Source organism: Larus michahellis, chromosome 1 (genome assembly GCF_964199755.1).
Source record: "Larus michahellis chromosome 1, bLarMic1.1, whole genome shotgun sequence".
NCBI lineage: Eukaryota > Metazoa > Chordata > Aves > Charadriiformes > Laridae > Larus > Larus michahellis.
In genome coordinates, this window is record NC_133896.1 from 150,703,120 (window position 1) to 150,716,819 (window position 13,700).

Below are 13,700 nucleotides of genomic sequence, written 5' to 3' on the forward strand. Positions count from 1 at the left end.
ACCAAATGAATAATTTAAAACTTAATAGAACATGCTCTCTTGTTAGAGCCAAAGCTAGTTGTCAAGGATGGGACAGTGTTGGTAATGACTGTCTTGGTTGCCCTGTCATAGGGTCTGAACCTGTTAGCTCCATCATCTAACTGTCAGGTAACTGCTGGTAATTTAGGTATGTGCTTTACTTATGTTTCTAAAGAAAAATAAAGTACTGAAAGGATGGTTGTATTTAATTGTAGTGAATAATGCACTTTCAAGGACATTGGTAAGGGTGTTTATACATCTGTAACTTCATCGAGTAAGTTTGGTTGTTGTGGTTTAACCTCAGCTGGCAGCTCAGCCCCGCACAGCCACTTGTTCACGCCCCCAACCGTGGTGGGATGGGGAGGGAATTGGAAGGGTAAAAGTGAGAAAAGTCGTGGGTTGAGATAAAAACAGTTTAATGAGTAAAGCACAAACGACGCATGCAAGCAAAGCAAAATAAAGAATGAATTCCCTGCTTCCCATGGGCAGGCAGGTGTTCAGCCATCTCCAGGAAAGCAGGGCTCCACCATGCATAACAGTTAGTTGGGAAGACAAATGCCGTCACTCCAAATGTCCCCCCCTTCTGTCTTCTTCCCCCAGCTTTATAAACTGAGCATGACATCACATGGTATGGAATATCCCTTTGGTCAGTTGGGGTCAGCTGTCACAGCTTTGTCCCCTCCCAACTTCACATGAACCCCCAGCCTGCTTGCTGGTGGGGCAGTGTGGGAAACAGAAGAGGCCGTGACTTTGTGAGAGCACTGCTCAGCACTAGCTAAAACATCCCTCTGTTATCAACACTGTTTCCAGCATAAATCTAAAACACAGCACTGTACTAGCTACTATGGAGAAAATTAACTCTATCCCAGCCCAAACCAGTGCAGTTGTACAACAGTATTTCACAGGAATGCTGTCTCATCAATTTTTGTCTGTCTCCCTCCAGTAGGCAGGAAAGTCAATGGTGTGAATGCACAGCATGGAAGAATGGAACTGTCAAAATCAGGAGAAGAATGGCTTTAAATGACTGTGCTGTAGTAAAAAAGAGAGGGATATATGCAGTGGTTTGGTAAGGAGGAATAGCAGATGATTTCATTTAGTAGAGAAAACACAAAATGGATTTGCGTCATTTTTGCGTACATCTGCATTCTGATTGTATTGCATAGATCTTCAGATCCAAAGCTTCCTCATCATCAACACTTTGAGTGTACCCCTTGGTACATGCATCAGAGATGTGCAGAAAGCTCATAAATGCTGAGAGTTACTGAGCAACTTGTCTGTTAGCCTGGATCGATGGTAGCTGGCTGTGGTGAAGATCAGCGTGCCTCTCGGCTGCAGTCAAATAACTCAGGCCCTTTAGTTCTTATCAGCAAGCGCTAGTCTGTTTCTACTGAGTAGGCTGTGCAGCATCTCTTGCAGAGCCCTCAGAGCCAGGTGTAGTCTGACGAGTTTTTACAGAGAATGGTACATCTGCAAGCTGTAGGCAATAGTTCCAAAGTTTAAAATAAAAAAATAATTAAAAAAAAAAAAAAAGGAAAGGCAGACAGTGACTCATAGTTGTCAGATTTATGATAGAAAAGTAGATAATAAGCGTATGTAATTATAAGTAGCTGTTTCAAGTTTGTTAAAACAATTTTTTAAATACTCAAGCAATATGTATTTTCTGCAGAGCTTATAGAATCATGCTATTGTGAACTACAGGAAATCACTGACTAATGTTTTGAACAAGTGCTTGTATGAAGTGTTATGCTAGCTTTTGGCAGCATAAGTCCTTTTGGGATGGAGAGGAAATATTTTCAGCTGATTCACTTTGATTCAGTTTCCTATCTGTTTTTTAAGTTGAAAAATTAATGGGTGACAGTTTAAAACGGGAAGGTTTGCGCTCATATTTCCAGTCTGAGGGAAAAAAAATAAGGTATGGAAGGCAGAGATCTGTTTTTTCTGATTAAATTCTTTTGGAGCTAGTCAATTAACTTGTTAGGCAGTACTTCCTAGGAAGTTTTAGATACAAAATATTTTGTATCTTAAACATTCATCAATTAAAACTGATTTTAAATGTTGTCTTTCTTCATTTTAATTGAATTTCTCTTACTGTTCTGAAACTATTCACTACAGATTGCAGGTATTTGTTTATATCTTACTGGACATGAAAAATGGAGGGTGACACTAGAAACTAAGAAGCTGAACTAAAAGCTTATCAGTATGCAAGTGGTATGCCTCAGCTAGGAAAATTTAATAGAAACATTTGCAAGCCGGTGTATTTTAATGAAAAATAAGAAATGCCCTATTTTTCTAATTACGCTACAAATGTAATATGTAAGTTTAAATGAAAGCTTCCTGAGTTTACATGAAAACCTGCTGATTTTTAAATTATAATAAATTTGGCAATATAAAACAACTTACCTTGTCTCTTAGCATTTTGTTCCGTGAGGAAATACTCCACTGGTCACGCTGTACTGCAAAATGTAATTTCGTGTGAAACCCCTTCCTCTTGCAACATCCCTTTAGCAGGCAGTCTGCCCCTTTATTGCAGAGGTTTTAAAACAGCTAATTGATGCTCTGCCTTGACATTAAAAATTGCAAATAAATTCTCAAGTTACAAACAGATTAGCTTTGTTTTACAATCGTAAATACATTGGTAAATGTAATAGTACACTTTCAGCTTTCTTTAGTTTGATACCAATTTGAGGATCAATAAACCAAATAATTTCATTTTAAATCTGAGGTGTTACTTAGATTTATAATCCTGAATTGATTCTTGATATGAATCAAACATTAATATTTGTGGATTAAGTGATTTAATAATAGCAATTTTAAAATTTCAAAGAAGCATCTTCAAAAAGCAGAATAAAATGCAGATTCTTTTATTAGGGGAATTTTTAAGTGAAAATATTTTTTAAAAATTTATTTTAAGAAAAAATACATTTGTCTTAGGAAAAGCAAGGGAAAAAAGTGTAATTTGTAGTTGAAATAGAAATTAGTGAAGTACCCAGCTTTGATTTTAGTTCTGAAACGAGATACGAAAAATTTGTATTCCCCTTGCAAACAGACGACATCCTTATATCAGAGGTGAACTGTGGCAGATGAGACAAGGTGCACCATAGACTTTATCAGATCTGTAAGCTTTCTTCCCACTCCTAGAAGATAAATATTTGTCTTGGCCATGAAATGCCTTTAAGAGAAGGACTGAAATCCTGAATTTGATCCCCAAATCCTGTGGGAAGACAGAATTTTTCAAAGTCAGGTGTGTTTTAACATTAGCTGTACCAGGAGGTTATTCCATACGCAGCCTTCTGAACCAGTTGGAATTTCCTAGATAGCCTAACCTCCTTGTTTTCATGTAATTAACTGTAATGTCCAGCAGAGTAGTAAAGGTGTGAATAATAGAGGCTAGAAGATCATTAGCAGGGAAGGAGATGAAGTCTCCTAAGCAAATGGAGATTATAGCGTTCTTTGTTTTCTAGTTCATTAAATTACACTGGTGAGATAATTGCTTGACTGCTATTTGTTTTGTTTGCTTTCCTGTGTAATTTGTTTTTTACATCTATGTTAGGTTTTTCTTTTGCTCCCTACAATGTTATAATTTCCTGGACTTTTTTATTTCCTCCTCTCAGTTTTTAAGTTGTTAAGTTGCTGTTGTCTACAGTTTGTAGGAGTTCCTACCACTAGAACTGACTGCAGTTCTTGTCCAGGGCCAAACAGTCTTTTGGTAGAGGCTTAGTTTCTTTAAGTAATTAGAAAAAGTCCGTTTACGTTTTCTGCTCCAGATCAGAACTTCTCCTTTTGCCTTTCAAGATCTGATCTTCTAACTTGTTACAGTTGCTGGGTTTTTTTCCCCAGAGGAAGTATATAAAAATATTTTTTCTTTCTTTTACAGACTGAGACAACTATAGGCCTCAGTTCATATCAACAGAAAAGGTAAGCATGATTTTCTAAAAGTTTAATACAGCCATTCTATTGCGAGATTTGTGATGTTTTTCATAAGAATAGTTTTTATATAAAAAGCTTTTTTGTCTCATACAGAGGAAATTTAAACTAAAGTGTGAAACAAGTTTTAATATTTTAGAGCTAAATCACTTCACATATGGAATAAGAAATGGAAGAATTGTTTAATTCACTTTGTAATGTACACCATAGAGTAATTCTGTATAAATAAAGGGGGGGGAAATGAGACTTTTCTTGTAGATTATTTTTGTAAGTCATTTCACTGAAGTTTTATTCAGAAAGGAGTGGGTTTGTTTACTTGCTTCAAAAGTTCTTGGTGTCCTTTTGAAGAAAAACTTTATGATGTTACTTTTGATAGATTCTACCCCACCTGTCTGTGTATCGTCCCACTCCCTCCCCAAAGACATAATCTATTATCAAAGAAGTTTGCATGTATAGTATCTGAGAAGGAAAAGAAGTGGCCTCTTTTTTTCCTCTGGAGACTCCTCAAATATTTTTGTGTATTTATTGAGTATGTTGAACAGTAATAGTGAAGCCTGTTTCTTATACAATAATAGTCAACAAACTGTCATGTAGAGCATAGCTATTTTTCAGTAAATACAGCTAGATCTTTTTCACAGGCTGTTTCCATTTCCTTCCCAGGAAATCTAGTAAAAGGACTAATCTTTTTTCTTCATTTCAGATGAGTATATGAAAAGTTCTTATTTTACCATGTATATAGTTTCTTAAATGTGGGCTTAAGAGCATTCTCTTTGCAACAATTTTGAAAAAATCTCTGGAAAAAAAAGCAACATTTTAAATTTACACGTAAAAAAGCCTTGATCATATTTGTATCGCTTGTCACCATTCTCTGGTGCCTTCGGATTAGATATGAACCTAAATCCTGCAAAGTAAATCTTCTGAATTGTATGACAATACTGTAGACTTTGGCTTACCTAATACTAGGTTTCTAAGTATACTTGGAATTCAGGGTTTGAAGGTGCTGAAGAACCTTAGGAGGATGTGGCAGGTCTTTCATTCCAGGTGAAATTAAAACCTAAATTCACATTATCTTTATTGTGATAATGTGAAAGAGAAGAGTTAATATTACATATTGAAATAAGGCAGTTACTTCATATTTTGATCTGAAGCGTGAGGCAATTTTTGTATTATGGTAGTGTGAATTTTGTCAAACTTGTGTTATATGAACTTCTCCTTTGCTTTTTAATGAAAAAACTTCATCTTAGTCATTCTGCATAAAGCTTGAAACTTTGTCATGCTGTGCCTTCCCTGAATCTTTTTTCCCTTCCCCGGCAATGGAGGCTCCTTTCTGCCCTTCAGGACTTCTGCCCATTTATTTCTTATCTATGAGGTCTCTCAAATTAAACTTTCCACCTGGTGCTCTTACTAAACTATTTGTTTTCTACTTGCATGTTAACATTGTATTAAACAAGCGGAATGTGCATTTCACTAAACTGCTCCCATAATCACTTCCCAATTATTCAGTACTGGTTTCTCTGTTAACCACTTACACATACTATATATACACCTCCGTGTGTGTAACTGTACTGTGATAGGAGAATGAATTACCACACATAAAGTTATTTTGCATTTAGCATTACTTGAATTTAACTTTCCTAGTTGCTGTAATCATACAAATCATACATTTTGGTCAAGACAAAATAAAAATATTTTTTTTAAAGATCAAATTAAAATTATGCACTTAGTTTGCTAGGGTTTTCCCTATTTTGCTATCTTAAGCTGCTTGTGTGAAGCCTTGTGCTCATTACCCTGTAGCGCGCTCAGACTTTGCACAGCTGTTAAAGAATCTCTTAAATTTCATTAATGAACTTGTGTTGTATGTCGAAAAATAAGTAAGATGATCCTTAATGCTTCCAGAAGAACACAATCTAAGCAAATAGGTTACGGAACAGTATAACTAATGCTAACTTCCAAAACTTCCATTTCTGGAAGCCAGGTAGCTTAGCTAAGTGACCATTGTGTTCTTCCCTGTCATGGTTTGTAATATTAAATCAACTGGACTACTGGTCATTCATAACTCGCAAGCAACATGAGTGGTTTAAGATGCTAGTTAGCCCAGTTGTTTTTTACCTGTCCTTCCTGCCAAGGATTCTCTCTCCTGTGGCAGAGAAAGTGAGTATGTGTGCCTGTGGCTCAGCTGCTGCAGTTCATGGTCCAGTGACTTATTTTACCCCGCCAGCAATGATGGGTTTGTACATGGAGTGTTAACTGGAGCTGTTGTGCTGTAGGTATTTGTTGTGTTCTTCCACGAGCTGTTAGGGGATTGCAGAATGGTAGGGGACACAGCTGTGGACAGGAACTTAAGCAGCTGTAGCTATGTGCTGCAGTATGTCAGTCGGATTGCAAGTATGAAAACGTGAATGTAGGAATGACTGTTGAACTTTGGAGAACCATGATTAGTGTATTTTATGTCCTGGGTAGAGTCAGACTTCAGGGAGATAGTTTAAATGCAATAGTATCTTGCTTAAATCATTGAGTCTTAATGTCAGAAAGAAGGTGCCTTTATTGGCACCTAGGAATTGTGTGCAATTTTTTTGTCTCCCAGGGAACTAGTGAATTTTGTGATCCTTGAGAATGAGACTGATGCCGTGGTTTAGATATGCTTTTTTATGTTAATTTTTAATCTAAGACAACTGCTTTCTGTGTTTGAAATGTCAGTGTTCTAGAGTGTCTTCTAATAAAACACCTGTTTACAGATTTGAAAAAATCTCCAGGTTTGCCAGGAGAAATAGTCTGTTCCACTTCAGAGGGCTGGCCTATTTTGGGGTTCAATCACAATTTGATAAAGATCTGCATCGCAAGTGCCATATTAGAAAGTAAATAGCCAATTTGCTTCAGTCTGTTTCTCTCTCTGTCGTTACTGGTTTTACGTGGATCTTCAAGTATTTTTCTAGATGATTTTTTTTCAATGGCATTGCTAAAAACTCCAGGTTTCTGGTCCGCATGCCACATGGTCCTTCTCTAAATGACTTGTTTTTCATTGTCCTTATTAGAGATTATAGTATCTCCTTCTTGGTATAGCTTGCAGATATTTCTTCCCTATCTAGACAGTTTATTCTCTTCTTTGATCTGCTTTTTAATGCTAATTGGAAGGAGGGAAATGAACTAGCCATTTAATTTGTTTTGTTCTTGCCCACGGTCAGGTTACAGTGCATCAATTCAAGCTTCTCCCTGTTCTTTCCCCACCCTTTCCCCAGACAACCCCCTCAGGAAGTGTTAGCTTTGAAGTTTAACGTCTGATATCATGAGTGTGTTTTCCTTATACAGGGTTAATGTTGACGCAACTGAGCCAACGACTAGCTGTGTATAGCTTATGAAAACCTTTTGTTGCTAGTCTTTTTGTTCTGCACTTACAGCAGTGGGTACTGCCAGATATCAAAGTGGTGAAATGTTTTGTGGGAATTTACTTTCTCACTGAGACTGTGTTTAATACCCATATTTCTAAAATAATTTTAACTAAAAATTTAAATACATTTTCTGATAATGCAGTTCAGCCTTATTTTTAAATAAGGTCATGGATGCACTTTAGGCAAATATGATTGGTTACTTACTTTTTTAGCCAAAAATGTTCTGTCTTTGAGGTAGTTCTTTCAAGGACTTTCTGGCACAAAAATTACCCAGTGTGAGGTATTTGCCTATTTGTCATTTTAAAAATTCGCCTGGCTATTTTTGGACACACTTTCATTTTATTTTGTGGTAATAGAAATAACAAAGTAGTGGCTTTCTAAGAGTTTGTGCTGCTAATCTCTTGCTGTTTGGCAGTTTAATGTCTTCGTCTTTATTTCTTGACGATTTGTGGCACAGGAAAGGAAATAAAACCCTTTAAACAACTGGTAAAGTAATGTGGGAAAAATACACGTAGAGTGATGCTTAGATTTGAATTTTCCACAGTAGCAATTAAAGATGGTACAGATAAGATTCCACAGAGCACAAACCTCCTCCAGAAATCCCAGAACAGCTAGAAAGGTAATGTGAGGATACAGAGAAACAGTTACTGCCCAACTTTGCAGAAATCTTTAAATACTACATTTGACAAGCATTTTCTTCATCTCCAAATGCAGAGATGTGCACAGATTATTTTAAAATTATGAGCGCCTGGTATTCTGTGATAAACAGCAAAACATTATGGAAGTGATGGAGAATGTCCTTTGAAGAAAATTGTGTCTCAGCACAGATGGACATCCATATCACCTACAGTCTTACCAGGCATTGAGATTTTGACCATCTTTATAACTGCATCTGTGACTAACCTTACTGAGACATGAAGTTACACTTCAGTGAATTGCATCTGGTAGTTGGTTGCTTCTGGGTAGTAGCAGTGCAGTAGTTAGTAGTTGAGGTAAATGCCCTCTCACTTGGATGACAGAGTGGATGGTGCAGTGAGGGTAATGATCATGTCAGGCACTGTGTAGTTCACTCTCAAGTCTCATTTTTAAAATCAAAATTTCGGCAGAAGGGAAGAAGTGTTTGGACCGTCTTAAATAATTGCCAGAAACTAGTCATTCCTGAAACTTCATAGTCTTAGATGACTTCTGGACAATTCTTGGTCTGCTGGGGCTTGTTGGCAGATGTCAGTAGTCCTCTCTCATTCAGATGCATCTTTTCCTTTTCATGTTGTTCTTCTTGACTTTGAAAGTTAGAAAACTTGGAGGGGTAGGTAAAGAAAAATGTTTGAATTCTGTTATAAGACTGGGAGCCATAGTTCTACATGCATACAACAGTAATTAACTTAAATGACATTTATGCTGTAAAGTTGCCCTGCCCATGGGTGTATCCAGCCTTCAGTGAGCAAGTGCCCAGCAGAGCAGACATTATCATCTTTTTGTAAGTCTGCGGCAAGTTGAATCTTGTTGGGCCTTTCAGTCGGCAAAGTTTGGGAATTCCAATATTACTTGTTCCCATTTGAATCTTATTACAGTTGTTACTTTTATTATAATAGTTGGCATTTATTATGTTGTAGCTGCCTTTACCAGACCGTAGCCATTTAAAATTCTGTGTGGTCTAAATAGCTATCCAGGATAATATAGCCATGCAGTCTGAGAAAATGTTGCTTAAACTTTTCATAGATGTGGAGAATTGTGTATGTCCTGATTTTCAAGTTAGGTCAAGTTACTCTTGACTGTATTTTCAATGCATTTGAAAGAAAGGTCTTCATTATCACTTCTGTAAATACTGTAAATATTTCTGATAACTTTTCCACAAAAGGAATTTATATGTCCTTTTACCAAGAATTAATTGCCAATAAAAAAGAGGTGCTGGCTGACTGTTCAGAGTTTTGAAATTGGAAGAAATTGATAGAACTGTTTTAAAAATCATTATTGAAGAAGAGTAGTTTCTGTTTCGTGTTATCTTGACCATGGAGGTACATGAGCTTTTTGTCCTTTTCAGTTTAAAAATGCACTCTAAATGTTTTTTTTTTAAATTGGACTGTAAACGTTGAAGAGTGAGATGGTAACTTTGAAGACTTATTATTAACTTGTTTTATCCTTTCAAAGTATCACTGCTAATATAATTTTCCAACTTTATTCTCTTATGTTCAGTGTTGCTGTAAACTTCATTTTGTTGAGCACTTGTTCCACAAGGTTTGTTTTTCAGCCTGAGAAGGTATACCCAAGCTCTCTATTATTCGACAACTGTAATGAGTCACAGCAGCACTTAATAGTCGCAGGAATTCTAATTTTGCATAGATCTGAATTACAGTTATTAGTGTTTCTTACATCTTCAATCCTACTGTTGATCTTCAGATCTATTGTGATCTATATAGACGCACACATACACACATGCATGTGCGTGCACACACATGCATATGTAATTATACACTAGAGCTGACTGTACTATGACTGTTCTTAACCCAATAGTGTTTTACTTCTATTATGTGGATGAAGCTATGTTTAACAACTAAGTTCTAAGTAGTATTGAAGATGTTTCAGTGTCCAAATTTAAGAGAGCTGTAAATCTGTCAGCATGGATAGATTTCCCTATTACACATGTACTATACTTGAATTGTGAAGATTCGGTTGTGGAGTACTAGAGTGAATCATTGAGACATATTTTTATTTAAAAAGCTGATGATTTGTTATACTGTTGTTGTTGCTCAGATCTGTGCTATTAGAGAATACAGTTAAGATTTCATACCCGATACTTAAACTTTTACTCCTGTAATTAGCTTCCTTGTTGAAGTAGTTCTGGAGTATGGAAACACATATGAACTTGATCAATAATTAGTTTTCCTGGAAATATGCTGGATGGAATTTGATTGATTGGGTTCAAGCCCACAGTTTTCATAAGGCGAGCCACATGTGCCTGTCTGAGGGCGTTCAAGCCCACAGTTTTCATAAGGCGAGCCACATGTGCCCGTCTCAGGGCGTCTTCCATCTCCTGGCTTCCTCCCTCTGTTGAGGCAGAACTAGGTGATTCTGCTGCCCTGGCTGGGTTTGTGGAGCAGCTTTGCTTACCCAGGATATGTGGCTGCAGCTCTGTCTTTGGGTGTTTAAGATTGATACAAAGCCAGAAAACAAGGCTCTAAAGAAAGAGTGCTATTTTAATATCCATAACAAAAGCATTTAAAGAAAAAAGAAAGCCATTGATCTTGAGACGTTCAGGAGCCATTGATCTTGAACCATTCTCTAGCCTTTCCTGTTTGTTTCTCTTACGTTACTGTCTCCCTGGTTTATGTTTTATTTTATGAATATGATTTTTACTCAGCCCAAAATAAAGTGTTACTGAATTACAGAGATACTGAAGTGTGGTCACAATCACATCATTCTGAATAAGAAAATTTTTCAGTCAATGAAGCTGTTTGTATTTTTTTCTTGTAGCTTATGTTGTGGGTTATTGATTGTGCTCTATGTAGCTGTACTGGTAAAATAAGCAGCAGTAAAGAATGTTTCCAGACACTTCGTTGTCTTCACTGCTGGATTGTTCTAGTGGTATTTAAGTTTTAGTCTCCATTTACTAGCGTTCTCCTAAAGAGTTCCCAGTGGGAGGTTAGTATAGACAAAGATAAGGAATGTTTCCAGAGCAGAGTGTCTGTCTTCTGGAGATTGAGCTTTTAACAGTGTAGACACAGGCTGTTTTCACCCAAATGGCCTCAGTACCATCAAATGGTTCCAAGATTGTTTTATGTACTGATATAGGTGTAGCAAGAGAAATTCATGATGTATATGGAAATTACTGTTATACATTGAGGAAGATGTTTGGATATTGCTAGGAAAGATGATATAAACCTTTTTAGTTTACTGTTTCACTTAGCCATCCCTATATAGAGGAAAACTAACACTTCAATTATGTCAGTTTCCAAGATATGTTCTCTTGCATGATCTTTCTTGGAGACACCACATAATCACGTAAGTGGCTGGTAAAATTATGGTATTCTGACTGGACTAGTTTGTCAGGCTGTTTCTTCTTTTGAATTATTTGCTCTATTATTAGTATTAATGAATGTTTGCTAAGAAAGAGCAATTTGAGATGGGATGGGAACAACAATGTATCGTTTAACAGTATATTCTACAGCATTTTAATTTTTCTTGCAGTGTATCCCTATATCGGGGAAATTGCCGACCTCTCCGGTTTGAGCCACCAATGCTGGATTTCCATGAACAGTAAGTTGAAAAGTCTTTTGATCTGTTTAGTTGGACAAATAGAAAAAAAAAATCTCAAGAGTGTTTAAAACCAATGGAGAAGGTTGTATACATAAATTGCATCGATAGATTGTCCGTAAGTGTAGTTGACCTACTTGTTCCAGAGAGCTGGTGTATTCAGTCTTAGACATCATGTAGCAACCTGTCATTTGCCATGGTCTTGCTAGTATAGGTACTTGCAGTTATTTTTAAGGTACTTGTACAGCTGCTCTGTAGAGTGGAAACAGTTTTAAGTCTAGAAATTAATATACTGAGGTCAGGTTACCTTTCTGCTTGTACATAACCTATGTCAGAGAGCATCTACTCTAACACGTCCATTTTGCTATTGCTTTGGTGGCAAAAAAACTTTTTTCAGTGGACCTGCAGTTATTAGAATGATAATGTAGAGATGTGAAAATACAGCCTCAAGGAGAACAAAGAGTCTCCAGGAACCTAGCTCTATGCTCCACGTTGCAGCTGGTTGCTCTTTCAATTCTCAGTAATGGTATGAATGTAGTGGTTTATCGCAAACTTACCCCTGACTTCTACAAAAGATAAAAGAAATGTGGGAGCAAGGAAGTTTAACAATCTCAACAATGTACCCGTTTGTAATCAGATCATCTGAGAACTACTTCAGTCTTAACTTTTCTTACCAGTAACTGGTTACTGTGTATAGGTAGCTACAATCATTCATCTTGTTATCAGTCAAAATCAGTTCTGTAGTTGGTGTACATGGATGCAGCCTCTGCGCATGATTACTTTGACACAATGTAAGCTGTAGTGGGGACTTTTCAAACATTCTATTAACAGTTCAGCCTGGAAGAGAGAAAACAGACCAGGTGTGCCTTAGCGCAGTGTTGCTTCCCCCATCCTCAGCCAGCGCTGCTGCTGAATGAAAGGCTGCTTTACTTACAGATAAACCATGGATTATTAATAACAATATAGTATTCCTTTTCTGTAGGAAAGACCATTGTATAGTACTAGAGAGATGTGCGAGGAAGCTCCTGTGTATTGACGTCATGTATACTTCTGTGTTTCTGAAAGAAGAGAGGCTGTTTATTGTTTGCACAGTTTTCCAGAAATAACCTTTATATAAAAAAAATAAATCAACCAAATATGCAATGCCACTAAACAGCAAAGCTATATGAAAATGCCTCATTTTACAGAATTTATTTGTGCTCAGTCTAAAAAAATTATAACTTTTCCTTATGAGTAAAGGCATAATAAATCACTCTGTCCCCTCTTCCTTACTTCTTCAAAATTTCAGAATCTCTAGCTTCTGATGTTGTGTGGTTTTGTTGTTTTGGTTTTTGTAATGTCAGTAACTGGTCCTATGTAAGAGCTTATTGAGCTTCTAAATTGAATAGTAAAATGCCTAGCGGTAAGCCCTACTCTACTGCATCTCTGCTATAACAAAATTAGGTTAGAGTCAACAAATTATACTGGTGAGTGCAGTACAAACTCAAACTTGTAGAGCAGTTTGCTCTTTGTTAGAGTTACTGTGAACTTACCTATTGATTTGGTTTTAAGTGGTTTTCTCTTAAAATTCTAAAAGTTTTTGGTTCATAGTAATTGCAGGATTTGACATTAGAAATATATTTTATACAACTTTTCCTAACATGAATAAAGTGTTTTCTTAATGTGCTCTGAAATATCTTGCTTTTAAAGGTCATCTGTACTTTGCATGCTTACCTGAAGAAAGCTACATGTGCTTCTTTGCTTTAGGATTTCCAAAGATGCTTTTTAAAAATTACTTTTCCTTGCTAAAAATAGATGCCAGACAGTATCATAAATACTTTAAGCTGTTCTTCATTATATTTTGGCTTTTTATGTAAGCTGTTCTTTTCAGAGCTGAAAGCATTGAAGAAATAGTGTTGATCCAGTACATATTAAAGTAGTACAGATCTCTTAGGAAGGGCTCTGTACAGTAAATGCAGAACCGCACTGGGGGATCACTGCCTTCCCTGTCACCAAAACAGGGAACCCCTGTGTTAGCTCTTGGTTCTTTATGTGTTCTGTTTATTTTTTTTCTAACAGTATAATATATGATAATTAATTTAGTTGTTGTAGTTAAGGTCATAAGCTCAGGCAGAAATTGTC

At 36.5% G+C, this 13,700-nt stretch overlaps 1 protein-coding gene across 3 annotated transcripts in view; it reads left to right on the top strand.

Annotated features, from left to right (window-relative positions):
* TMEM131 (transmembrane protein 131) overlaps positions 1-13,700 on the top strand; it is a 106,593-nt gene that overhangs the window by 28,367 nt on the left and 64,526 nt on the right. For all 3 annotated transcript variants that reach the window (XM_074608448.1, XM_074608458.1, XM_074608438.1), the window contains exons 3-4: positions 3,893-3,933; positions 11,514-11,582. In XM_074608448.1, the coding sequence (XP_074464549.1) occupies positions 3,893-3,933; positions 11,514-11,582 (110 nt within the window). The remainder of the gene's footprint in view (positions 1-3,892; positions 3,934-11,513; positions 11,583-13,700) is intronic.